The 27,816-nt window shown below is 37.9% G+C and overlaps 1 protein-coding gene across 1 annotated transcript in view; it reads left to right on the top strand.

Moving 5' to 3' along the window:
* RPAP1 (RNA polymerase II associated protein 1) overlaps nt 1-25,023 on the top strand; it is a 62,151-nt gene extending 37,128 nt beyond the window's left edge. Inside the window, exons 16-25 of the mRNA XM_034417803.2 lie at nt 100-279; nt 6,581-6,782; nt 8,078-8,187; nt 8,772-8,967; nt 9,753-9,902; nt 13,516-13,658; nt 20,064-20,868; nt 22,789-22,965; nt 23,920-23,976; nt 24,609-25,023. Of these exons, the coding sequence (XP_034273694.2) occupies nt 100-279; nt 6,581-6,782; nt 8,078-8,187; nt 8,772-8,967; nt 9,753-9,902; nt 13,516-13,658; nt 20,064-20,868; nt 22,789-22,965; nt 23,920-23,976; nt 24,609-24,764 (2,176 nt within the window). The 3' untranslated portion in view covers nt 24,765-25,023. The remainder of the gene's footprint in view (nt 1-99; nt 280-6,580; nt 6,783-8,077; nt 8,188-8,771; nt 8,968-9,752; nt 9,903-13,515; nt 13,659-20,063; nt 20,869-22,788; nt 22,966-23,919; nt 23,977-24,608) is intronic.
* The last annotated feature ends 2,793 nt before the right edge of the window (nt 25,024-27,816 follow it).

Here is a 27,816-nt window from a genome sequence, read left to right as displayed (position 1 = left end):
GTCTTGTAACTGGATTTTGACTTCAGTGAGATTTTTTTTTAAAAAAAAATAACTACACCAGCACAATTTTGTAACATCTCATTTTATTGCAATTTACAGAGATCTTTATCCTGTGCTAATGAGGATAGTTTCATCCCTATCCCAACTGACCAGCAGTTTCCAAGAAGATAACACCTTGATTGAGCTTTCTATCCAGCGAGCTGCAGCTGTTGTCACTTTGCTTACACAAGTGACTCAGACAGCTAGTTGCCGAATGGAATTGCAAGCCCAGCTTAGCAGGTATAGTCATTTTGTCCTGCTAGTGGTTTGTCTCCTTCCCACCCCCCTACAAAGACTCTCCTGCAGCATTTCTCTGAATATCCAGAAGCAAAATATTCTTATAGTGGGTTTGCATTGAAAAAATGTCTTGTATTATATTTTAAAACAGGGTGGATAAAAATTGATGATTTTTTTTTAAATAAAAAAAATCAGATTTGTTTTGATTCAAATTGTTTTTTTTTATTTGTATTAAATTTATTTTAATAAAATGCTTTTGGAGTAAAAATTTATTTAAAGATAATTTTCTATTTAAGATACATTAATAATTTAGTTCATTCAGCATGAAAGGGAGCTTAGTTATTTTTTTTTTTAGTTATGTAGCATGAGGCTGTATATTCTGCAATATTTACATTTTTGGTTAACTCATTCAATGAATCCAAACTCTGCAAGCTAAATAGGAAACCTTCATTTTGTTTGCAAATAATAATATTAAAGATTCAAGCTACCAGCAAAAGTGAGTCCTTAACATTTAACGAGCACCTGTCATTTCAGATCCATCATGGCAGTGCCTATTAGCGGTATCCACTCACCTGCTGTCTGCCACGTCCGTCACCTTGTTGTGTCACTGCCACATCACCAGACATCCCATTAAAGTGAATGGGACTGTTGATGAGTCAACAGCGGGTCAGAGGAGGAGCGGTTGTGGGACAGAGATGATAGTTGCTCTTTAAAAATTACTATTTAAATCAAGTTGATTTAAATCAAGCCTTTTTAATCAAGCAATTATTTAAATTGATTTGATTTAAATCAGATCCACCCTATTTTGAAACCATAATAACAACAGCAATAGTAATAATATTAAATATACTGGTAATAGTAGATGAAACCCAGTTTGATTTAGCAGTTAGGGTACTGTACTAGGAATACAGGAAATAAGGAAACCTGATTTAGAGTACAGAAATTAATGACATTTACTCTGTCTCAGTCCTAGAGAGAAATCAGTGGAAAGCCACATTTCTATGTCCCTTTTGCTTTGTCAAAAGGCAACTGGATTTTCTTTGTTTTTACTTGAAGATGTTTCATCCAAGTTCACTTCTTGGATAAGACACTAAACATCTTCAAGGAAAAACAAAGTCCATTTGTCTTTTGACAAAGCAACTTTGGGACAACCATGACCTGAATGATTGAGAATCTCCATAGATTTCCATGTTGCCTAGAAAACTGCTTGGATTTGTCCATTTGTCCATCAGGAATCAAGTTTGACTTGGAAAAAGATAAAGAGAAAAGTGAGGGAAAATAGATCAAATAAACATCAAACAAAGAATTGGGCAAATTATTTCTAAGAAACAAAGAAAAAAGTGGGAGAAGTCTATTTTTTCCTCATGGGATTCAAGATGGTGAATGTATCATTTCTAATGGCACTTGGATTGTTGACCAGATTTGAATCTGCTTTAAATTGACTGAGGAAGGGAGAGAAATCACTATGTGATTTCACAGCATTCTTTCAAATCTCTTGTTCTTCTTCCATTAAAGTTACTTCTTTCCACAGCTTCCCTTCCACTAAAATTAGCTGTGACCAGTTGCAGATGCTGTAAGAACATAAATATTTTCGGTCAAACTGATTCCATGTGGTCTAACTTTCCAAGAATGAACAACTTGAACAATAAAAAACTCAGAAGCAGGTGGGACTGGGAAGAGATGAAGGGAATTTGGAGGAGTTTCCCCAGCATGTAGTGCTTGTCAAACTGTGTGTGGTAGTTCAGTAAACATTTGGAAATGGACCGCCTCATTTTTGGAAGTCTTAACTTGTTATGTTTATTTGGCAAACTACAATGAAAATAATTGAGCAGATCAAATCTTGCTGAGAGGTATCTGAACAAGAAAGAGAATGCAATTTACTGTATGTGCTTTTATTCTTCCTTAGTTTTGAAAAGCTTTCTGAGTATCAACTTGATAGTGCTGCTTTTAAGAATTCAGAATACCATCGTTTTCCTTGTCAGCGTTTAAATTTTTGTTACATGCCATATGTAAATCTTAATTTTGCTGTACATTCTTCTTTATCCTTCCTGCTCTGAATCTTGTTAATCTGTTTACTGGAGGTAGTGATTTTCTTCATTGGAATAAAGATAAAATTAAATCATTTTGGTTGATATCATGCAAAACTACTGCTTTAAAAAACTCAGTTTATCAATTCTGTTGCATAATTGCCCTTTAGATAGGATTCCTATTACTGCAGCTGCCATATATATTTTTTGCCCTTGCTCTTTTATTTTGTACATTTTCCTTTCTATTAATTTCTTCACTTCCCTTTAGGGTGAGTGCAAGTAAATATTAATCTTATTGAATAATTGATAATAAGTTTTCCTCTGGGGTTTCATTACTGAGGCCATTAAATGTCAATGTTTATGATTGCTGTAGAAATTGAGGTTGACAGTGAATTTGATTGAAAAGCTAATCAGCTGAGAGAGAGTAAATACCCAGCTGACTGAACAGCAATTAGACCATCTAATGAAAGAAAGCATAATTGTACAGGAAGTTATAAGTAGCAGCTTAGTGAAGGATCTATTGAAACAACATGGCTTGGGCAAGCCTGGGGTTGTTTTAAAATACAATAAATAAAAATGAATTGCCAAGGGATTCAGATAACATTGTAAGATAAAATCTTGCAAGAATAGTGTAAGAACACTAGTTTCCATCATTTGCTAGAGGTTATTGATTGATGTGTCCAGCAACAGGACAAAATGCTATTGCAGAATGAATATGTTCCTAAGTTAACTTGTAACTTCATTATGACATCTGATGATTTATTCTATATGAACAACCGGCTGATGACTGCATGGGTTGAAACAGGAAAAGCCTTCAATTCTATGTTAAGTCATATTGGTTTAATCATGGCAGTTATGGCTGTACTCAGCATTTGAAGTTGCAAATCCTTGTTTACAAGTACAGTGGCTGCTTTCACAGATCACACTAAACCAAACCACACAAATACAGTGATATATGAAAGTAGCCGCTGATTTGTGAATCATTTCTTAGAGCCTGTTGATATACCGTAATTGGTTCATACAAATCAAGAGGATTATTCTTGTGGCCTTTCACCTTTCCCGGTTTTTATTTTATTCTGTTCTGTTTTTTTTTTATGATCTTTATTCCATGAACCCTGAACAACTTGCCTAATTGCAGTAAAAACCCTACTGATGCTTGTCCCAAATATGCTTTTTCAAGAGGCAACTGGACTTTCTGGGTTTTTTTAAAAAAGATGTTTTGCTTCTTATCCAAGAAGCTTCTTCAGAGCTGAAGAGCTGAAGAAGAGAAGCTTCTTGGATGAGAAGAGAAAGGTCTTCAAAGAAAAACCAGAAAGTCCAGTTTCCTCTTGAAAAAGCACCTTTGGGACAGCCATGACCTGGATGACTGAGAATCTCCATAGACATCACAGATGCTTATCAATTGATGGATATTTAAGTTGCATTATAGTGTAATTATATTTGTTTTGAAATATAATTTCAAAATCTTGAAAGCAGGGTGGATAAAAATCAATGATTTTTTTAAAAAAATCAAAAAAATCAGAATGATTTTTTGAATGATTTTTTGAATGATTTTTTGAATGATTTTTTGAATGATTTTTTGAATGATTTTTTGAATGATTAACCTATTAAACGGGGGATAAAAAAACTAATATGAAAAGTTGTTATTCTAAAAATCTTCATCTACTTGCATATTAAAGTTATACCAGCAAGAATTAGTCTTTATGTAGAAAACTATGATTTAAATCAAGCCTTACTGACTAGTGATTTAAATCGTGATTTAACATTATTTTAAATTTTATGGAGTCTCTTTTCCTTTGAGCTGGCTATTGATGAAAAGGAAAGAAGGATCATGATTACTGTGTGTGATCAAGATATAATACTATATTTTGAAATATTTTCTATAACCATGGTAATATATTTTCTGTATTTTTTTCTTTTCCTTTTTTGAGAAAAAATATTGCTGTGGTACACAAAAAGGAAAGAAAAAAATTTCTCTCAACTCAAACCTACACCCCCAAACGCACAACAAGGATACCTCCCCCCCATACATAGTATATTACAATAGATCTATACAAAAACCTCCATTTTTAGATAATGGCAGAATTCTATTGAACATTATCGTTATGTTATATTAATAAGAAGCTATTGTGGAGTGCTTTTGTGGGTTCAGAAAATTAGACAATTCAAAAGCATCCAAGTATGTCTTTTTTAAATTCACATTTCTGATAAACAGTGAAAGAAGTGTTAAGTTTCAGCCAAGCTTTGCATGACAGTTTAGAATCAGCTATATTCCACTGGGGGCGTGATGGCTCAGCAATTAAAGACGCTGTACTTGTCAGCTGGAAAGCTGACAGCCTGGGTTCATGACCAGGGTGCCGCACAACGGAGATGATTCCAGTTTCTTTCCCCAGCTCTTGCCCATCAGAAAACATGCAAATGCAAGTAGATAAATAGGTCCCACTTTGGTGGGAAGGTAACAGCACTCCATGCCTCAGTGTATAGTCATGCTGGCTGCATAATCACAGAAATAACTTTGGACAACACTGGCTCTCTCAGCTAAGAAACGGAGATGAGTCAAACATGACTGAACATGAAGGATTTTTATATTCCATTATCAGTGGTTTCTCCTTTGTTCATCCCAAGGGCTTCATTGATAACACAACCCCTTGTAACTTTTCTTAACCATTGTTGACAACTCTACTACTATATATGTGTGGATAATGATACAGGCCTTAACATATATGCAACTTCTGTTTTAAACTGTACTGCTTTCCTAATTCTAGGGTTTATAGAGATTAGTGAGTTTCCTACCTAACTAACCTTTTATTTCTGGATGCTGATAAACCTACAGAGGCTTAGAAAATAGGATTTTCTGTCCCCTATGGATAGCCCAACCATACCCTCTGTTAGTTAATATTTCTTCCTGTCTTTAACCCATTTCTTTGGTCCTTTGAAACAATATTCTTCAGAAGTGCCAACATTACCCAGTGCAATTCAGGCCTGCCAGCTCATATTAAACTTAACAGCATATTCAACAGACCATTTTTGTCTATTTTAGGGACTAGCCATTGCTGCTATTCCAGTTCCTGTTTCACAGAGGTGTCTCTGATAGTTCTTCAAATTCCTTCTGTTGTGCTAATGTAGCATCTGATATTGACAGGCCACAGTTCCAGCCTCTCTTTTACTGTGGAAACTATTATCTCTGAAAATCTAGATAATACCACTGTTGGCTGCTTATCAGGAAAGTGAATGCAAACAATGTGAAGTGCCCACAAGCTTGTTGGCATTACAGGGCCCATATTGGGGATTCAGGAATCTCAAGAAATAATTTTCTATTTTTGTGCAAAATTGGATATTCTGACATTCATGTTCTTTCCATTTATTCTTCCAGGCATAAGCTTGGGGTAAGAAATTGATTTAGTTAAAAGTATTGATTAAAACACCAAATTGTTGTTTCATCCTGTTAATTAAATTAATGGAATTAAATTTAATTAATCTTGAAATAAAATGTAATTAAGCTTTGTTATATATGAACTTTCAAAAAAATATCTATGGAGGTTCTCAGTCATCCAGGTCATGGTTGTCCTGAAGGTGCTTTTTCAAGAGGCAACTGGACTTTCTGGTTTTTCTTTGAAGACGTTTCTCTTCTCAACCAAAAAGCTTCTTCAGCTCTGACTGGATGGTGGGGAATGGAAGGATTTATTGTCCTTGCAGACAGCTGGTCATTTGCATTTTTTAGCACGCTGTTAAGGCCACCTGGAGGTTTATCTGTGTCATCAGGGTCACTTGAGTGTGGAAAAATTGAACAGCCCTCTCTCAACAGAGGGGGAGGGATACCACATCATCTATCTCCAGTCCACAACACAGTCCTTTCAACAGTTCCAAGAAGACTCCACACCCATTTGCACCACACAGATGAGCCTGAGGACACAGATAAACCTCAAGGTGGCTTTAATGACTCGCTAAAAGAATGCAAATGACCAGCTGACTGCAAGGAGTATAAATCCTTCCATTCCCCACCATCCAGAGAAGCTTCTTGGATAAGAAGCAAAACATCTTGAAAGAAAAACTTTTCAAAAAATAGTTTTCCAAGCCTTTTCCATGGTAAAAATGGCCAGCAAATTAAACAACTTCATGCCCTTGTTTGGGTTCCTAGGTACTTTTCTCTGGTCGTATTGGAGGAGAGTAATGAGCATTAACAGTTAAGTAAGTAAGTAAGTAAGTAAGTAAGTAAGTAATGAGCATTAGCAGTTCTCATATTATTGTCTTTATTTCATGTTTGTGTAATGTTACAGGAGTAGCCCAGAAGAGGGTGATCAAATTCCACCCCCACCCATCACCTGGAGTCAGGTGGCAGGTTTCAGGCCTGTCATTGAAACCAACATGAAGAATTGTTTTAAAGAGATAAGCCACATGGAGAGATGGCAAGCATTGCAATCTCTTACTACAGCCTATGTCATTTATATGGGGATGTATTACAGACACTGTAGTCAACAGGTAAGAATTCAGGGAATGAAGTTCCGTGTCTGCAGTTGTCTTTGGGGTTCCTTTTGCTCCATGATTCTCCTTCCATCTGGAGGAAGGAGGTGCATCAGTCTGGCTAAAATATCAAAGAAATAGCAACGAGTAAAGTTAAGGCTTGATAGATCTGCTTTGCTATTTATTTTCTTTCTTAGTTATGCTTTTATGCTGCTCACTCTATGCCCACTCTAGGCAACTAACAATAATCGATTTAACCCTTCCCACCACCAAATAAATGAATGAACACCCCTCCCCCCAAATCTCTATGCCAGGCATGCATGCTGCAGACCTCAGCTGTATATTAGAAAACCCCTCCTCTTGTGCTTCTAAGGTCCTTTCAGTCTTGCAGGGGTGGAGCATGGGAATAGTTAACTCTATGAGATCTGATTAGACAGGTAGATGAATGCCAGAAGAAGCAGTCTCTCTCAAATAACCAGACAGAGCCATGCAGGCCTCAAAGGTGACAACCAATGGCAATCAGTAGAGCTCCCAAAGCAAAGGGGTCATCCAAATATAGTGGGGTCCATCTGTCATTGCCTCCAGTGCCTCATTCTCTAGCTTCCAGATGATCTTCAAGGACAGACCCATGTGGAGTGTATTGAGGTTAGATACAGTAATTTAATCAGGATATGAGTAGGGCATGACTGATCACACATGGAGCTTCCTAAACCCCAAATAATGCTATAAGTGTACCAGATATTACTCTGTAAAAGCTCAAGCAGAGGCTGTGATTTTTGGAGAACTCCCAAAGTGCAGACACCTCTGAATAGAGATCTGAAAGTTGCCTGGAAAACTAGATTAGATGCGAAACGGTGCCTTTGCCCATTTAAAACTCAGGGTGAAAGTATCTTTTAGTCCGAGCTCAGTGCAGGAATTTATATCTGAAATTAGAACTAATCTGGCCCTTCGGTGTCAAATGAATTCCCCCCCTTTTCCCTCTTCTGCAGATCTCTCAGGAAAACCCTATCTGTCTTTTCTCAGGAGCTTGTGATCTGGCTTGCAAGTTCCTTTGCTGGTTGGAAATTCAGAAAGTTGTATTCCCAATACACCCATAATCAGTTGAAGACTGATTTAGAGTAACTTTGGAACAGGCTTCATTGGCTTTCATGTTTTCAATGAGTAGCTTTCTGTGTAATTAGTCAACCTGTAGCTCAGTGGGCATTTAAGTGAAGCCTGCCCTCCTCTTAAAACATCCAGTCGCAAACGTGTTTGGAAACATTATTCATGCTGAGAAAATCATAATGATTTCTTTCTTCCCATTATCTCTATAGCCAGTAGTAAACCCGGTTGATTGCATAGAAGAAGTGGAGCACCTGACAATCCGAGTGCTGTTGCCTCTCCTCAGCCAGCCAGCCATGCAGACCCTTTGGGAAATGCTCAGGTGAGCTCTTCTTGGATAAATTGCTGTCATAGGCCAGCATGTCTGAAATATTGGATCATTACAGACATTACAGTGTGCTGTGACTTCAGAAAAAAACATATGCGATTAGGATAAAACTCCACATCCATTTGTGTGTTTCCTTGAATGGAAATCCTATTGAGTTGCAGCTTAAATTTACACTCATTCCTATCTTTATGTACAACTATATGTTGTTTCATTGAGGGTGGTTTATTGAAGGCTTAACTAATGTGTACCCTCTTGAGTATTAATTTTAGTTCCAAGCAAGATTTTATAATAGAGGAGTTCTATGTATTTGGAAAGCAAAAGGATGGAGAATTTTGCTGATTACATGGATTTTTTTTTTTAAAAAAAGCAGGGTGGCATTTTTTCCTCAGTAGAACCAATTTGTGGGATAGACTAGATAAATTGGTACTGCCCAGATGAGTTTCTCTGTTCTGTCATTCTTAACTGTGAACCATGCTGACTGGAGAATTGTACTCCCAAAAATCTAGATAGCACTAGGTTGTCTACTCATTAGGGTACACTATAATTCACATTTCTTCTGTTTTTTTTCCCCTATATAGACCATGCTCTACTTTATGCAACCCACTATCCTGTTCCTCAGGACCAGAATCTGTTCCCAGCATTGTTTCTCTGAACTGCAGTAGAAATAAGACTTCAGTGAGTTTAGCAGGCTCTAAATCACCGTTTCCCTTTCTTACTGCTTTCCTCGTCCTTGTGAACAGTATCCTCCACGTACATAAAGGCCTGGTTAACCGAGTAAGTACTGACGTTTTGGGATCACTTTTAATGATGCATGGGCATGTGTATGTATGTATGTATGTATATATTTATACACACACATACACACACACACACACGATATATTATTTTATTATTACATACATACATATATATATATATAGTTATATAGTTCATGTCATTCATGTCATTCACTGCCATTAAAGCTAAGGGGATTGTCTTTGTCTTCTTCAACTCAAAAAAAGCCAAGACATTGGCATTTGTCAGGTTTACACACACACACACACACACACACACACAAAATTTCCTATTTTCCTCTTGGGTTCACACTAATGAGCAATGGCTGAGGTTCAACATTTACATTCTATATTCAAGAGTTACGAATTTAGTTAAGCTTTTTCCCGTAGCTACATTGAGTGGACTTAGGTTTTTCGAAGAGTCAATATTCATAAACTCAAAACATTGATGTCCCCAATGTACTGGTGTATTAAAAGGAAATATATCAATAATTGATTGTTTGGGCTCAGGTATCTTGAGTTAAATTTTAGTAAAGCAAGCCAAGAACCAAATCAAAGCTTTGATATTAAATGTATATAAGGAGGAAATATACAAAATACACAATTTGTTTCTAGAAAGTAATTATAAATGGTCCCAAATTAAGAGAAATTGCTCTGTATTACCTGGCTGGTGGATGTACCAATGCCATTTCTGTATGGCAGGAGGTACTAACTCCAGAAATTTAGTGTCTCTAGTTCAGGTATTTGATAATCACCTCAAATGCATCTCTTTGTTGTTTTGTCCAGTATGTTTCTATTTTAGAGATGAAGAGTCTGAAGGATTACCTGCTTCAGTGTTGTACAATTGTTCCTCTTTCTTTAACTCCTTCCTCCGCTTGGTTGTTGCATCATGAATACCTTTTACAATATGTTGTACTTTCACTTGCTCAGAAAATGGTAAGTTCTTTGCATCAGCTATTATTCTGGATTGCTTGTGACCATTTGCTATGTATTTAAAAATCCCTTGTGTGTTTTACTTAAACCATCAGCTTACCAGTTTCTAGACAAGCTTTTGAGTACACACTCAAGCTTCTCTGGAACTTCTGTTTCCTTAAAGTCTTAAATGAATTTATCTATAAATCATCCTTTAAAGCAAAAAGTTTTTCCCCCTTAAACCCTTAAAGCAAAAATAGAATTAAAAGATTGTAAATGTTGTTTAGAATTCCTACAATAAAATCATGAATACATTTTGCTGATAGGTCTTGTAAAGTAAATTGCTTTGCAGGTCTACTTGAGCCAAAGAGAATAGAACAATTTATATATTATCTTTTTATATCTTTCTAATCAAGTGGTTTGTGTCTCATGTTTGATAAAATGTAACCAGATAACATGAAATTAATATTGTTTTCTCTTGAAATCATAGTAAATAATGCTGTATATCTGAGTTTTTTCAATTGATGCATGTATGTGTGGGATAGATTTATAGATATATTGTATTTTTTGGATTTATAGATTTATAGATATACTGTATTTTTCACCTTTTAGGGGGTGAAAATTTAGGTGCGTCTTATACACTGAATGTAGCCCCGCCCACCCACTGGCCTCCACTCTTTGGCTCTGCCTCACAGCAGTTACCTCCTTGCAAGCAAACAGCAAGAAAAAACAGCTCCTTTCAGCTTCAGCATAACCTAATTAGCACAAGTTGATTGGATCGGCCTCCCGGCTCTCAGCTGATTTGCTCTCAGCTGTTTTGCACAGGGCTCTGCTGCTTGCTGCAAAGAGGTAAATTGCTGGAGCAGATTTTTTTCCCCCCTTGTGCTAATCAAGCTATGCTGAAAACGAAAATGAAAGTAAAGCAGGCTGTTTGCTGTTTGCTGGAACGAGGCAAAATTGCGCAGAGGCAGAGGGAGATTTCTTTTTCTTCTTTTCCTCACCAAAAAAGGTAGGTACACTTATACTCCGGTGCGTCTTATACTCCGAAAAATACGGTACTCATACATACATATCTGAGATGTCTGTTTAGTGTCTTCATTACAGCTTTTCTATCTGTTGTGGCCAAAAACCTGAACCACTTAAATCAACCAAATCACTTTTAATATACAACATACATTTATTAAGCATTCAAACAAGTAGAACAGTGTTTCTCAACTTTAGTCGTGTTCAGATGTGTGGACTTCAACTCCCAGTATTCCCCAGCCACTTGAAATTCATACATCTTAAAGATGCCAAGGCTAAGAAATACTGAGCTACAGTGGATGCAGAGCTCCTAGTAAAATGTTAGCTGCCTGCTGAGGTGCATTGAAGAGAAACAGCACCACAATGTATATCAATAAGAAAGTCACCTTGATAAACCCTTCTGGGTGACTTTCTTATAGATCACTTCCTACTAGATCAGTATGCTATCCATATTATCTTTGAGATAGGGTCAGTGTATATAAATAATACAGTATCTTGGGCCACTGGTTCCCGTGTGGCTCTTCACCACTCAGGGTCAATTCAGCTTGCTGTGAATGTTGTATTAAAAAGGCACTTTAAGAAGAATGGGCAGTACCTTATAGGAGTTGGTAGTGAATGCAGCTCACATGTATATGTGTGCTATCACGTCTCAGTTTTAAATTTGTCTTAAGACTTAACCAAAGAATGTATGAATTCCAGCACTCATAAAGTACGGTACATTGTATAGTACTTTCTAACTTTGAGTTCCACTGTTTATGGTGTCACTAGATACCAGGGTCAGAATTAGGATAATGAATGTAAACTGACTGGCCAAATTTACTCATCAATTTTTCCTCGATTCCTTTTTCTTACATTGGCCTATATATGATCAAATGTTTTTCCTTGGGTATTTTCTGTACTGGATTAAATAATATGCTCATTAAAATTATTGTTGTGGCCCGTACATGGCCTGTGCAGCTAGTAGCTGATTCAGATAGCGAGGAGGCTGGTGTGGTGCTGCGCCAGCAGCCTGTGCAGCTGGCACTCGAGTCGGACAATGAGGAGGCTGGAAAAGATGTGGTGCCAGAGGCAGGGATTCAGCCAGGGACTTTAGAACCTCCAGAAGCTCCCTTAAGTGAAGAGGACGAAGAGGAGGAGCCTCTTCTCGATGCACGGGCGCGCAGAGCTGCCAAAAGGCAGGAGTGGCTCCTCAGGAGGAGGTCTCCTCGAGAGTAAGGCTTGGGGCTAATTGGCCACTCCCTTAGCCTATTTAAGGAGGAACGCCGACTGAAGCAATTTGCAGGGAACAACTTCGTTCACATACCTTCATGTCTTGTCTTGCTTATCTTATCAGCTTCCTGCAAATTGCTTCTGGTCATTCTGCCAACCACAGTAAGCTTTCAGTTATTATTCTTTGAATTCTTGGTGGCTGTTAATGCAGTTAATTAACAGCCATTTATTTTATTTATTTTATTTGATTTGATTTCATTGTTGTAAAGGACTGATTCATTTAGTAAACCAAGGTTTGAACGGACTTTGTGTGTGCTGCGTTCTTTGGGGTCCGTAGCTTGGGCAGAACAATTATATTGGCCAGGCACTACTTCCTCTGTTACATTATTTTTAACTGTTAATTATAGAAGTGCAGAGGAGAAGATAGAAGAATGTAGGGGGTGGGGTGGGATGGGGGCAAGATGGCTTGAATGTGACTTTTGGAGCTGGCTGGATCATTTCATTCTCCAGCCTCTTGCCTGTTGCCTCTTGTTCTTTTCCTTTTTTTTTTTTTTTTTTAAGAAATAAAAATAAAGAAGATATGAAATCTTATGTTCTACCATTCTGAATTGTGAGAAATGAACACGGCATGGAACCCTCTTAATCTTCGTGATTCTGGAAGCATTTAGTGTTTTTTTTTCCTCCTTTGAAATGCATTCCATTTCAAAAACTTTGGGAGCCTGGTGCAGTGAATTCAATAACTGTACTGTAGGATGAAAAAGTGTGGGTGAGCTATATGCTAATGGCTGACAAATCTGGAAGTCTGACAAACCCAAGTCTCTGTTTTTGTTTTATTCCTTGCCAAGTTAAAGACAAAGTTATACTACATTGGGTTGATTTGAGGACAGCGTAGAAGTATTAGAAGCAAACAGATTGTTAGAGCATTTAGCAAAAGTAACGCCATTTTAGAACAAAAGGAGTACAAGCACCATTTGAACGAGGCTGGAAAAGTCTAGAGCAGATATAAGACAGAGAAGCAAGTAGTCCACTAGAAAGAAGGCAAAGATATTCTTAAATTAAGTACATGCTTAGTCATTATGTGCATGCTAAAGAGATACAAATTGAAATGCAAAGAGGATATTTGGCAGTGTCTCATATGGCCACTGCCAAATCCTGTTTATTTGCTGTGTTTGCACGCTTTTAATAAAGAAATACTTGTTTCTCCACAAATGTCATGTAGCATCTTCTTTTTGGGCTTGGACATGAACTAGGGAAGAGTTATCTTTCTTTCCACAACGTGATTTATTTGCGGCAAATAAAAACAAGCCATTATTGGGACTATGTCTCATGCTATCATATTTCCTTCTGTGTCAGTGATAACAACACTTTCACCTTTGTTGTTGTTGTTGTTTTGCTTCCTATGCAGGCAGATGCTTGTCCAGATTGCAACCAACATGCTTCACTCCATCACTCTGTTGCCATGGTGTTGTTAAGTTGCTTGTTGCCAGGTAGTGAGTACCTGGCTCATGAGCTACTCAGGGGCTTTGCTTTTAATCCACAACTGATTCCGTAAGTTTTATTCTCCTTTTCTTCACCTCCTCTTAGGCTTATATATGTATGTGTATGCATGTATGTAAGATTATGTAGCAATAGCACTTAGACTTATATACCTCTTCATAGTTCTTTACTGCCCTCTCTGAGAAGTTTACAAATTTCAGATATTGCCCCCAACAATCTTGGTCCTCATTTTACTGACCTCGGAAAGATGGACGGCTGAGTCTACCTTGAGTTGGTCAGGATCAAACCCCTGGCACTGGGCACAGTTAGTCTGCAATACTGCATTCTAACCACTGCGCCACAACGGTTGTTCAACTACATTCATTTTTTTATGGATTATGATGATACATTTAAAAGTACATTTTCTCTCTAAAGTCTTAGTATTTTAAAAATGAATTGGCAAAATTGATGGTCTTTGTGGGGGCTGGAGTGCCAGAAAATGGACAAAACCAGGCTGTTTTGTGGCCATTTTCTGAACTGTTTTTTGAGCTGTTTTCAGGCTGTTTTTTGGGCCATTTTAGGCTGTTTTCAGGCTGTTTTCTGGGCCTTTTTTGGTCTGAAAAACGGCCAAAACCAGCCTGAAAACAGCCCGAAAAACAGCCAAAAAACCCATCACTTTACATTTCATTCTTTAGAAGCCATTTTTACATTTTTTTGAATAGTCCTTGTCACTGGTGATCCATATTTGAATCAAGCAGGGTGGAATAATTGCCCGCCACAAATCTGTACTGGAAAGTTCTCACTTTCATTTGCTGAAGATGGGATGGATTTTAAAAATATTAGGCAAATTGATAGAAGATAGATTTCTCAGCGACTTAGTTTGTGATGCTTTAAATTGGACATCCATGTTTATGGAAAGTGGATGTGTTGCCTCAAAACTCAGGCACCCCAAATGTGTATGGTGCTAAAAACTATTCCCCGAATTTGGGAAAGGAAACACCTTTTACCTTTGCAAAGGGGTTTCTTTGCCTCCTGAAAATACGAATCACCAGTAATTCAGGGAAAGCAAAAAGCATTTATGGGGGGGGGGGATTTTATAGGGTATAGAAACAAATGATACATATATTCATTACATGTGACATAGTAAGCAAATGATCAAACAATAAAATACTTTGATTACATGTGAGTCTTGAAAAATAGCAAACATTGATTCTAAATAACATTCAAGAAGTAGTAAATTTGTGGATTACATTACCCTTTCCCAACTAGGACTGTATCTTTCTTGCAAGTTGCAAACGTGTTCAAGGACTTTCAGAATGTGCTCTCTATTGTGTAGATGCTGAAAAAGCAAGTTATCTCGTATCAAAGAAATGGTCTTGGCTAAGAAAATACGCTTTCTTAAAGTTAAAAAAAGAGGCCCAGACTTCCATATTAAAAGTACTAATAACACCTTTTAAAATGCTAATAATGAAGCCTAAAATTTGAAGCAACTATTATACAAGAGGTTCTACAAATAAATTGGCCTTGCCAAGTTATATTAGGTTTATTAGAGAAAGACAAAGTTGATTGTAAGATGTACTTTCTACAAAAAACTATACAGAAAAAAAGGCTATACACTTTGTTCTCACTGTTGTGTTCTTTCTTTATTGTCTTCATTTTTCTCACCTTTTCAGACTTTAACAAATCATCTTCAGGTCCATCTATGGATTTTAAATTCAGCTTCCCCCCCTCCCCCCGAATATTGAAATTTCAAATAGCCCTTAAAGGGCTTGCTCATTACTGTATCAGTGTGCTGGTAGATCTGTCTGTCTCTCTGGTTGCCTGTCTGTCCTTACTGCATCTGGTACCTGCAGTTGTGATGTCATTACCCGTCTCTGATAATTTTCTCTCTTTCTTCTGTAGTTGATACTATAATATATTTTGGACAAGAATTCCTTTTTTGAATAATACATTTGGTCATCTCTTCCAATTAATATTCAGTGATTCTGTATATAGCCCTTCTTTGTTTTGAAGGCAAAACTATTTTGAGGGGCCACTGGATGATTTCTGAATTTTAATTTAGTCCATAGAACTTACTGTTCTATGCTTCAATCTTCTCAGATTTGCCTTTATTCTTTTCAGGCTTAACAACCGTTAGTGTGTCTTGAGCTTATATAATTTGCATTGATCTTGCAGTGGCTGTGCATTGCAGTACTTTAAATGGGAGATGCATGTTCAGGGGAAGTAGGTGTATTATGGAAGGTGGTAAAAATAAATCGGACATGCCATCAAATTATATGGTGTTCTTTATATCTTTGCTGACATTCCGTTTAGTTCTTCTACCTCTCTCTTCCACACAGTCTGTGCATTGTTTTAAGATGCTCTGACCTAAATAATGGAGTGCCTGCATGAGCATAAAACATAGGCACATTTGAATTCTTCATGTGCTTCTCCTTTTTCGGCCTTTCTTATCTTATTGACAGTAAGCTTCTATCCACATATGGACCTTGTTACTCGCAGGGACTACAGTCCAGAGTTCAACTGCAGATAAAATATATAAAGCCTTTGGGAGTGAGAAAAGGGAGTGCTTTTGGAGCATCGGAAAACGGGGTGGTAGTGGGTGGGATCACCTAATATATAAATAAAAAGAAAAATGAGTAATGTGTACTGTACTGTACCTTGGCCACCTGCTGTATCTCCTTCTCTTTCATTTTTTTTAAAAAAAACTCTTTTAATTCAAAGTAGAAAGAATAATTTCCTACAGTCTCTAGCCTATAGAAAAATCAAAAGCAAGCAAGCCAGAAAAATGTGAAGTTCTTTTATTCCCTGGTCTGCGACAAAAATCAAAATAGGGAAGCAGTGGTGCACTCCTCCTCCTCCTCCTCCAAGTATAGGTGTCACTTTCTGACGGTGACTCAGCTGTGGTGGGTGTAGCTACATTTCCAAAGTATAGCTGGCTGTGATGCTTTGCTTTGCCTTGCTCTGCAGAGCCTTGAAAGTATCCTTACTGGGTTGCAGAGCAGCTCCCAGCTGCCTCTTGAACAATGCTGCAGTACATCAGGGAAATCAGGCTCCAACAGTTGACCTCTCAAACCACTCTGCACCCATGAGATCTGAGAGAAGATTTTTGGGATAGGGAACTGATAAAACATATTTTTTCTGATATTTTGCTCCAGGAAGCTGTCTAGATAAGGAGAACTGTGACCTCCTCCTGATAGAATTGGAGAAGCTCCTGCATTTTATAGAACTCTATTTTCAAGGCCTTCACTAATATACGTGCAAAGTTGACAGTGTTCCATAATTCATTTGCAACAAATGAAGAGTTGACTTCCTTGAGTCATTCCTTGTGTAGTCTGTCTAGACCTGCAAGGGATATCGATGTTTTCAGTGCAGTTTTCAATGCTGTGGCTTCTCCGGCAATTGGTAATTGAAAAAGAGGAATAGCTTTCCATGACAATCAACATCCTGGTAGCCCTGATGATACATGTAGTAGGAATTGAAAGTAGCTACCAGATGTCGGTCCATTAGTTAAATCAAGAAGGGGGTGTTGGGTGTCAAAAAAGTGATCTCTAAGATGGCCAAGGGTATTGACAAGGAGCAGAGGACAGTAAAGGCCAGGTCCCAAAGGTGCTTTTTCCAAAAAACAGCTGGACTTTCTCAGGTTTTTTTTCTTTGAAAAGTTGTACTCAGAACTGAAGAAGCTTCTTGGGTGACAAGCGAAAGATTGTTTAAAAAAAAAACAACAACCCCAAGAAAATGTCTTTTGGAAAAAGCACCTTTGGGATATCCATGACCTGGATGATTGAGAATCTCAACACTACATAAAGACCAGGGATCTTGAAGGCATGATGTTTCTGCATCTCATCCGGGAAATAATTGCTGATAGTAGTCAGAGAATGTATCAGTGGTGAAATGTAAAATTTGTTACTACCGGTTCTGTGGGCGTGGCTTGCTGGGGGGGAGGTGTTGAATATGACTGAGTGGGCGTGGCCAATTTTATTTATTTATTTATTTAACTTTTAAAACCATTTTTTCTACAACCTCTTCGGCTGAAGAGGTTGTGAAAAAAATGCTTTTAAAGCCTCTTGACAATCCCAGCTGACTTGCCTGATCGGCAGAGGCTTTTTTTCCCTTTAAAAACATTTTTTCTATAACCTCTTCGGCCGAAGAGGTTGTAGAAAAAATGCTTCTAAAACCCTCTGATGATCCCAGCTGAGCCGCGTGATCATCAGAGGCTTTTTTTTTTACTTTTAAAAGCATTTTTTCAGCCAAAGAGGTTGTAGAAAAAAATGCTTTTAAAAATAAAAAAAAAGCCTCTGATGATTGCGTGGCTCAGCTGGGCAATGGGGGTGGGGCAGGATTTTTGCTACCAGTTCTCCGAACCACCCGCCTCCATTGCTACCGGATCGGGTGATCCAGTCCAGACCGGGAGCATTTCACCCCTGGAATGTATCCTTTGCCTTCTGATTCTATAGAATACACAAATTTAGTTTTTATTCTTTTCAAGACATTTGAATTCAGAAGCATATACTGGATCGCATGGTGCTACTGAAAGTAATTCTTACCAAATGTGAGTCTCACAAAACTACCGTACTACTCACCACCGTAGCAAGATTTATGGAAGTAGATGGGATGGGTTTCCACCCAGCAATTTGAGCAATTGTTCCTTTATAGGTATTATATCCCCAGATACATTAGAATGAAGACTTAAAAAAAAAAAAAATAATCATTCTAATACCTGTTCTATAGATGAGTCGTTTCACTGCTAACAGAGAATCTTACACCCAGCTGTTTCTCTAATAGTCTCCTGAACTTTTGTCAGTCTGGATATTATTATGTAGTTCTTGAAACCGGGAATGCTTCTTTTGATTTGCTGATGAAAGAGTAAAAGCGCATCTATTACCAGAACAGGCTGGTCTCATTGCATTGAAGATTTGCTCTGGCCTGTATTTTACATAATTAATCAGCCGGTAGAACTCTGATGGACTGGATATCTTTGTATTACATCGTGATCCACTTATGTGGTTTTTCAGTTTGCATTATGGGGGTGTAATGAATTTTTCAAGCCAGCCTTTCCTTGCCTGGAAGCATCACTCAGCATTTTCCATTACTAATTCTCTGTACAGCCACAATGCTTTTTCATGGATTTCTGGTCTGCTGAGTGGCATGTTGTTCTGGGCTTGGTCCTCTGTCCATAGAGTGATGGTCTTTCCTGTCCATTCCAAGTGAGGATTGCATGGATGAAATGCCACCTTGAGTTTCTGAGATGTGCCAGAGACCACACTGAGTAAATGTTTATCTTTTCCTTATGACATGAACAATGACTCACTGATATCCTTATTTGTTTCATATTGGCTGATTTATTTATCAGTGTTGCCTTTAGCGAGATGGATGGCTATATAAATTTCATAAATAAATAATAAATAGCCCCATGAAAGAAATGCCGTGTGCATATAGCAAACCACATAGCAAACCAGCTGTTTCACCTTCTTGCTTAAGGTCAGCCTCTTTTTGTTTGGTACATTTGCCACTTTCGTCAGCAGAACTCCCCAATAAACGTTTTATCATTCTGTCACTGGACATACTATAGCGTGCAGGAACAGGAGATCCATAGAAGGCGAGAACCTTACAGACCTTGGATAATTGTCAAAGTGGGGGTAGAACGCCTGTCTATGGGCTTACTCAAAGAATGACCACATAAGGTAAGAGGACTCCAGATCTGCAGAGTATATCACACCAGCTTCTCTATGTTTGGGCATGTGTAAAATGGTGGAACTCGTCAAAACCCGCCAATACTGCTTGCCATGGGTTTCAAGTTCAGTTATATATATTCAGACAAATGAATCCATAAATGGCAGAACTCTGAATAACAAGGTCCACCTCCATACTCAATAGGATCCAACTTCTGTTGCTGCTGTCGATTTTTCCTCCTAACCCTAACCTGTTTTTCTTATCCCTGGTGCTTCTCTAACCTTACTGCCCCCCCCTCCACAATTCCTTTGCTTTACTGCCTGTCCTCCTGTCTTTTCCCCATATTACCAGATCAAACAAACACAGCTAGCTCCTCTAACTCTGCTGCTTCCTCCTTTTGTATGTGTAGTAGCACATCAGGCCTTGATGTTTCTTTCCCTGTCATTTTGCTATTTTCATTCCTGTATTCTCAGAGAAGTGTGTAGGGATGCCAAGCTGGGTTTCTTTGCTCTTGGCGAGCACAATGTGCATTTATAGCAGCCTGCTTTCGTTTTTGTGCTTTTAGCTAATCCTCCATATTTCACAGGAAAATATCTTGAGGAAAAACATTCCTTCTTCCTTCTTATAGCATAGTATCTGTTAAGCCACTTTTGGGGAAAAAAGCAGTTGCCTTATTAGCAATGTTATCTGAAGAGTGGCATTTGTTTGTAAATACAGTAATAGTGCGGTTGATTAAAATAGAGCATATTTGAATATAGTAAAAACCCTCTGTGTTTATCATCTGTTCTCTCCCCGTCTTTTTTTCAGTGAAGGCAAGGTGGGAGGACCAGAAGCTGCTGACTTCTCAGATCTTCTGCACTTGGATTCAAAGCCAAAGCCATTACAGCTAAGCTTAACAGCTCCCATTTCTTCACTCCCTAGTTATGGTGCTTTACTGGAAGACGCTTACCGACAGCTTCCACTGATACAGTCTTGTTTTCTCTTTCATTTCGCCTACTTGGAACCAGCTCTTATTCATTCTAGAAATGTTTACCAAGGCCGAACACATCTTGTCCGATCCATGCTGCTTCCTGAGGTCAAAGGGCCTATCCTGCCTTCGGATTGGTTATTCCTTCCTCTTATCAGCCTCTATAACAAAGCGACTGGGGCGGGAACACAGTGGGCCACAGAGAGCCCTCTTCCTCTGGACCTTGTGAATGTCGTGACTCGGAATCTGCAGTGGATCCTGCTATTGGAGACCTGGAGGCCCCAAATCCTTCAGGGTATCCCAATTGCAGCTAAGCTTGCGAGGCTTATGTGTGTGTTCCTCACAGGCAGTGACTTATTTCTGGAAGGCCCCGTGCATTGCTATACAGCAGCTCTGCTCTCCCTTTACTGCCAGTCCAAAGGGTTTGAGTCCTTGAATTTGGACGCTCCTCTCCCCGGCTTAGCTTCTTTCCATGACCTTTATATAAGCTTGTTGGAACAGTTCGAAAGTGTTTCCTTTGGAGATCCTCTCTTTGGAGTCTTTGTGCTTCTTCCTTTGCAGAGGCATTTCAGCAGTCAGCTAAAGATGGCTGTCTTTGGAGAGCATGTAAACACCTTAAGAGCTCTGGGAGTTCCACTCCAACAGGTATGTCTCACAATGGATGCTGGAGAGCAGATCACTCAGCCACTGTGCAGGTAATCCTCAACCTACGACCACAGTGGAGGTCAAAATCTAGGTTGCTAAGTGAGGCATTTGTTAAGTGAGCTTTGTCCCATTTTATGACCTTTCTTGCCACAGCTGTTAAGCGAATCACTGCAGTTGTTAAGTTAGTAACACGGTTGTTAGGTGAATCTGGCTTCCCCATTGACTTTGCTTATCAGAAAGTCACAGAAGGGGATCATGTGACCCCAGGACACACTGCAACCACTGTCAGAAATATGAATCCGTTGACAAGCATCTGAATTTTAAATCAGGTGACCACGGGGGTGTTGCAATAGTCATAAGTATGAAAAATGGTTGTAAGTCACTTTTTTCAGTGCTGTTGTAACCTCGAATGATCAGTAAATGAACTGTTGTAAGTTGAGGACTACCAGCTGTTCAGAACTAAATGGATGCTTGAACTTCTTAAAGGGAATTAAGAATTTTCTTTGTATATTCTACCCAAAGATTTAAGGTCTTGGTGACAATTCCATTTGTGTGCAGAATGCCAAGTCCTTTGATGCCCTCATAGAGATTTATTTCATAGCAGAGAGAAAATGCAAATGAAGAAGGTACAGTATGTGCTCCAAGTACAGGCATAGGAAATATAATCTTGCAACAAATAGATTTTAAAGTAATTAATGTTCCAGGGGCACTTCGGGTGTTCACTTCCCCCAAATAAAAATGTTAAGGGTTTGATGGAGAGAAAGGGAACATGCAGTGAAATGGAAGCAGCTTGCAAAATTAGGAAGAGCTTAATATTTTTACAACAACTATAGGTCTGGTATGGCTGGGTTTAAGTCTTAAGCAATTACAGGTTGTCCTCTACTTATAAACACAATTGAATTTTATGTTGCTAAGTAAGGAATTTGTCAAGTGAGTTTTGCTCCATTTAATGACTTTTCTTGCCACATTTGTTAAGTGAATCACTGCAATTGTTGAATTAGTAACCCAGTTGTTAGGTGAATCTGTTTCCCCATTGACTTTGCTTGTCGGAAGTTCGCATCAATGATCACGTGATCCCAAGACACTGCAACCGTCATAAATATGAATCAGTTGTCACGCGTCCAAATGTAAATCACGTGACCATGAGGATGCTGCAATGGTCATAAGTGGGAACAATGGTCATAAGTCACTTTTTTTTCATTGCTGCTGTAACTTCGAACGGTCACTAAATGAATTGTTGTAAGTCGAGGACTACCTGTAGAATGTCCTCAGTTTCTGTATCGAATATGAAGAAAGAAAAATGAATGGAGCAGCTGTTTGTTTTATTATATGCCCTATGATTGATCTCCATATGTATAGGCTCTAAACTTGATGTATTTGCTAAATTTGACTCAGGGCTTTAATGTAATTTGGACTGATCTCTTTGTATCTAATCTAATTATTCCTGCAACTTTTCCATTTTGAGTGAAATCATTTGAGGGTTGGCCTGGATATCAGGGAACTGGAAAGCTTGGAGATACAAGGAGGAATGGTTGTGGACCCCTCCCCCAGTCAGTTAGAAATAAATCTCTCATAAATCTCTTAACAGCTCTGAGACAGAGAACAGTTTGTTAATGTAGAGAATAGAGCAGCAAAGGGAAGAATAGGCAGAACAATTAACAAGAACGATGCAATTTGTTTCTTATGCCATTGTGTAGCATGGAACATACAAGGATTGGAATCACAATCAATTCTTAATTTTTAACCTAGGACAGAATTGACACTTCTGTCTTTCAAGTACCACTGGATATTTTCCATTCTGGGTTATTCTTATCTGCTCCTCTAATTACTATGGATTAAGTTAAGATTTGTGTGTGTGTGGGCGCGCTTGGACAAGACTGGTATTTAAAAAGACATGTTGCTTTCTTGATTCCCTTGCAGTTCCCTTTGCCCCTTGAGCGATACCTTTCTCCTCCTGAAGACAATCTCAACCTCTTAAATCAATACTTCCATGCCCTGGTCACAGGAACCCTGCAACAGCACTGGTGTCCTGTACTTTATGTGGTTGCAGTGGCTCATGTCAACACTTTCATTTTCTCCCAGGAAAACGTCCCACAGGTATGTGGTAACTTTTCACAGCTTGGCTGAGAACAGATTAATTAGCCAATTGCATACACTCATCTTGTTTTAGCAATGGTGTAGGAACACTTGCAGTTGGAGTGTTCCATATAGGTGTATTCAAACCTGGATTTACCATTTGGATTATAAATGTAACAAATAGTTTGTGGTATCATTATAGGGTCTTCTGTTGAAGCAGTTCCATAAATTGATATTTGCTGCCCAGATAAACTAGTTCTTTATATAAGTGCAGATTAGATTTTCCTTCTGCCATTTGTAATTGGTCTAATTTTTATCTTCAAAGATATTTACAGTTCAAACTATAAATCAGTAAATGAATTTTGCTTTCATTAATATGCTACAATTTAGTGAAAGAAGGGAATTAATCATAATAAAGAGAACCTTTCCACCAAGAAAATTTTGTATGGCTTTTTCTTCCTTTTTATTTCTTAGTGCCATTCAGTAATACAAGCCACAATACAAGATCCATTATCCTCAGGTAGCATCCTAATTGCATAACAAAAACTTACATACTCATGCAAGCTAGAAACGTCTAACATTCTTTGCCTCACTTTTGGTTGTTGCAGAGGATACCAATTTCCTGTATGATTTTCTTTGCCATGCCACAATACAAATTGTCTGGACTTTGTAACATCAAGTACATATGAAGTGAATAGATTGGTGATTGTAGACTGTTGGCTCAGTTGTTAGGGATGCTTGACAGAAAGTCAACATATTAAGAGGCTAATCTAGAAAGAACAGCCCAGAAGCAAGTTGCTTCTTTTTTTAATACTTCTAGTCTCTTCATTTGGAAAATAAAAGGGCTAATACACAGCATCTAGAAATGTCAACTCTTCAAACTGTTTTAATTCTTTGAGACCTCTGAAGAGTCCTTTCGCTTCAGAAAGAAACCAAAAATATCTGAAATTTAATGTCTTCTATATGTTGTTTCAGGAGAAAGACGTTGCTCGAAGAAACATGTTACAGAAGACCTGGGTCTTAAAAAATGAGGTAGTTATTTGCATCAGTTTTACAACTCCAGTATTGCCAAGTAAAATCTTACGTCAGATTGCCAACTTCAAAACAAATCTTCGTGGGATGTATAACTACAGATTGGGATGGGGGCCTTGTTAAATAATTTATCTGGGAAATACTCTTAGAGGAACTGGGGCTACAGAATGAGAGAAGCCCTCCTAAACATTCTTACAGCCAAGGACAGAGCCGTTTATTTTTATGTGTCACTCTTTGTTTACTCAAACCCCCAATTGATCCATAACTTCAGTGGAAGAATAAATCGACTAATTGCAATGGGAGAAAAGGAGTACTAATATAAAATATACATAGAACTTAATTCATTTTTAATCATCAATAATATCATGTTAGTACAATTGTCTAATGGAGAACCAATAGTTGTACCTATAGCAAAATTATCCACAGCTCAGTATTGCTGGTAATGTAGAACTCGTAAGCAGCAGATTTTTCCATGGCCAAATGTATGGATTGTATGAACTGGATACAACAACGAAGCACGTCCTACATATTTCACCTTTTCTCCTAATTGAAGTTTTGAGGTTATGTTAGATGTTACTGGGGAAGTGGTTTCTCTTTTCCATACAACCTTAATTGTCTATCATTTCTTTCAGGGATTAAAGAAACATCTTCTCTATTACAAGTGGGTAAATAAAGAGAACCCACTGGGGTTTGACCTTTATGAAGAGCTTCCTGCCGTTCGACTGAAATACCTGCAAGCAATAACTAGGAAAGAATGCAGCAAGGGAAACTCATGTTCAGACACATAAAGAGGGCTCTGACTGACTAAACTGAGGAAGTGAGTGCCAGTGGACAGAGATTTTGGAAAAGTTGGGTTGGGTTCATGGTCTCTTTCTGAGCACAAGAGGAAATTATCAGCTCTTACCCTTAGCCTGGCCCAGTTGTGATAAACCATTTGGACTGATTCATCTTTTCATGTAGTTGATGCTTTACTTTGAGGAGAAATAAAAATGAGAGTAAACAATGTATATATGGAAATGAACAATAAATGATCTTTGATAAAAAAAACATGGTGCAAATTTAGCATGTGGGCAGGGGAAGCCTGATATTTTGATGTCAAATGATAGTTTAAATGCCTAGTTTTGCATTTGATTGGTACAATGTGATACAGATGTCTGGGAAACAGGAAACTGGTTCTCTGAAACTGCCCTGAAGGATACTGTCAGATTCTGCAGCTGTTTCTGAGCAAGACTTCTCAGGAAAACCACATTAGAAGTTTTCATCTCTGCTCTAAGCCACCTGCCCCTCCTTTCCTCCTGTCTTTTTGCATTAGCTGCTTTTGCTCTATTTTTATAACCTTATTATATTTAATAAAGTTATCTTTCACAGAACAGGATGCTTTCGCAGCTGCAACTATGGACCATACAAGAAAGAAAAAAAGAATGATTGGTTGGTTGGAAACATGTTGCAAAGAGTGAAGCATTATTGAGCTGAATGAAGGCAGATTCCATACGGATAAGGGCAAGATAGTTTTATGTAGGGTAATATCTGCAATCAGATATTTTTTTTTATTTGTTCAAAATTAAAGACACAATGTGTGAGTGACTTCTCCATCTGATTACACTTCTAGTGTATGATTTGTTAGAAGAACAGAATCATATATATACACTGTATATAGGGATGTATGCATTCCTATAGAGCTGAAGTCTTTTACTAGTTGTTTAATGCTGTTGTTCAGTCACTAAGTCGCGTCCAATCCCATGGACCATAGCATGCCCCCCTGTCCTCCACTGTCTCCTGGATTTTGCCCAAAATTGTTTTACAGAAGCAACAATATTGATACCCAAATTTACATATGAAATATCCAGACATAAAAGTGCTATCCATTTGCACCAGAGAGGAGATATTATGTATGCTTTTAAAGACTTTAAAAAAGACTTTAGGCTTTTCCTTTCACAGCCAAAAATAATTATCTCAAGAGTGCAACCTCTTTAAAGAGGCAAGTTGTTTTGATGCAATTCTTTCTGAAATGAACACTGTGTGGCACATTGTCCACCCAGGTAGGATCACAGAGGAGAATGTGTGTCTATGGAAAGGCTCACCCTAACGTGAGCCCATGGTAATGAACCTTGGCCATTTCATACATGCAATCTTTCACAGTGTTGCTTGTGTACAATACGTCTTGAAGACAAACATTCTGTTGTCCATAGTTCTCTCTTCTAAACACTGTAGGAAAATACATAGAAACTAGAATAAGCGATTAAATATATTTTACAAAAGAGTTTAAACAAGATTTTATTCTGGTTTTTTTAAACCTAAAATACGCTTATTTTGAATGTTAGCAAGATCCATCAGATTGCCTCTCAAGTGTTAAAGTAAACCTTTCAAGCTACATCACAACTGTTAAACATTTTGGAAAATGGACCTCTTCCCCGCCACAGGATTTAAGAAATCGGGCTAGATTCAAATGTCATAATTTAAACAACTGGCCACTGAAAGAATTTTTAATCAAATATTTTGTTGTGTATTCTTTTTGTATATCACTAGGGGGTGATGTTCAATAAAATATCAGTAAAAATTTCTACCACAGAATATTGTGAATGGGAAAATAAGATATTTGCACCCTTCTGATAAAGTTAGCATTTAAAAAAAAAACATGTCAAACTTTTGTTCTATGTATTGGAATCTGATTGTTAGACATTAATCCAGTTCTTATAGCACAATGATTATTTCTGTTTTGAAAAAGATCAAGTCAATAATAATCTTCATATAAGTGACAAAATGGTCTTTTATTTGGCACATGCTTTTCATTGGGTGATATGAACAATTGTAAGGTGATATGAATAAGTTACAGTAGTACATTGTTTTGAATTTTGTTATCACAATAGCTGTTAAAGTAACCTAAATAGTCAGTTTTCTTTTCTGATCAGAGTAGTTCAATTGCACAATTTCACAGCTGATAAATGGAATGTTAGTTTGCTGGACAATCTTTCTGATGTTATTTTCATAAAGCATTTAAGGTTTTATATGAGAAGAAGCTTTATTCTCAGACATTCATTAGCTGTTTTCTCTTTGGTGAGGTTTTATTTGGGATCACTGATAAAACGAGTGATTCCCTGAAGCTAATGCTTTTTTTCCCTCTTTCAAATAACTTTTGCTGGCTATGTTCGACATATTTCATAGTTGTAAAAGGAAAGAAATGTGTAACTTTTGGATCTTCTGTTGATGATACTTTTTACTTTTTATACTCTTGTTATGCTTTTTTAAAATGCAATTTAAATTGTTAATGCATTTTGAAATCTGCATATCCTAAAGGATTTTCCTGTGCTTGTTAAGGAGCAATATTGTTTAATTGTTTAAATAGATCATTTGATATAGAACCCCTTCTCTAGTTTTCTGCTTCTAAAGCAAGCAAGCTGCTGAGACTTGCCAGCAGTCTCAACTAGCTGTCTTTAATTAACACAAGTCTTAAAACTGACATCATATTGTTCTCTTCCCCTTTTCTGTTTTTAAATATACATTCTACTTTATTGTTAACATCAAACAGGTGCTCTGCCACTTTACTTATTCTTTTTGATATGCATGAAACCAGGTTAACCTCTTCAGTTACAGCAGTAGCATTAGCCTCTCGCCATGCTTTCTCCTCACTGAATTGAATGGGGTTAAGGTAGAAAGAAATATTAAGAGACCTTTCCCTCTAGGTCCGTGATGGCGAACCTATGGCACACGTGACACAGGTGGCACGCGGAACCATGTCGCCTGGCACGCCAGCTCAGCTCCGGCGCGTGCATTTTCGGCTTCTGGATCCATCAGAAGTAGGGAAACAGGCTGATTTCTGTGAACTCACTGCAAAATTGATAT

The sequence above is a fragment of the Pantherophis guttatus genome, chromosome 1 (assembly GCF_059756535.1).
Source record: "Pantherophis guttatus breed Tessera chromosome 1, ASM5975653v1, whole genome shotgun sequence".
NCBI classification, from domain to species: Eukaryota; Metazoa; Chordata; class Lepidosauria; order Squamata; family Colubridae; genus Pantherophis; species Pantherophis guttatus.
This window is presented reverse-complemented; position numbering and strand designations above follow the sequence as displayed.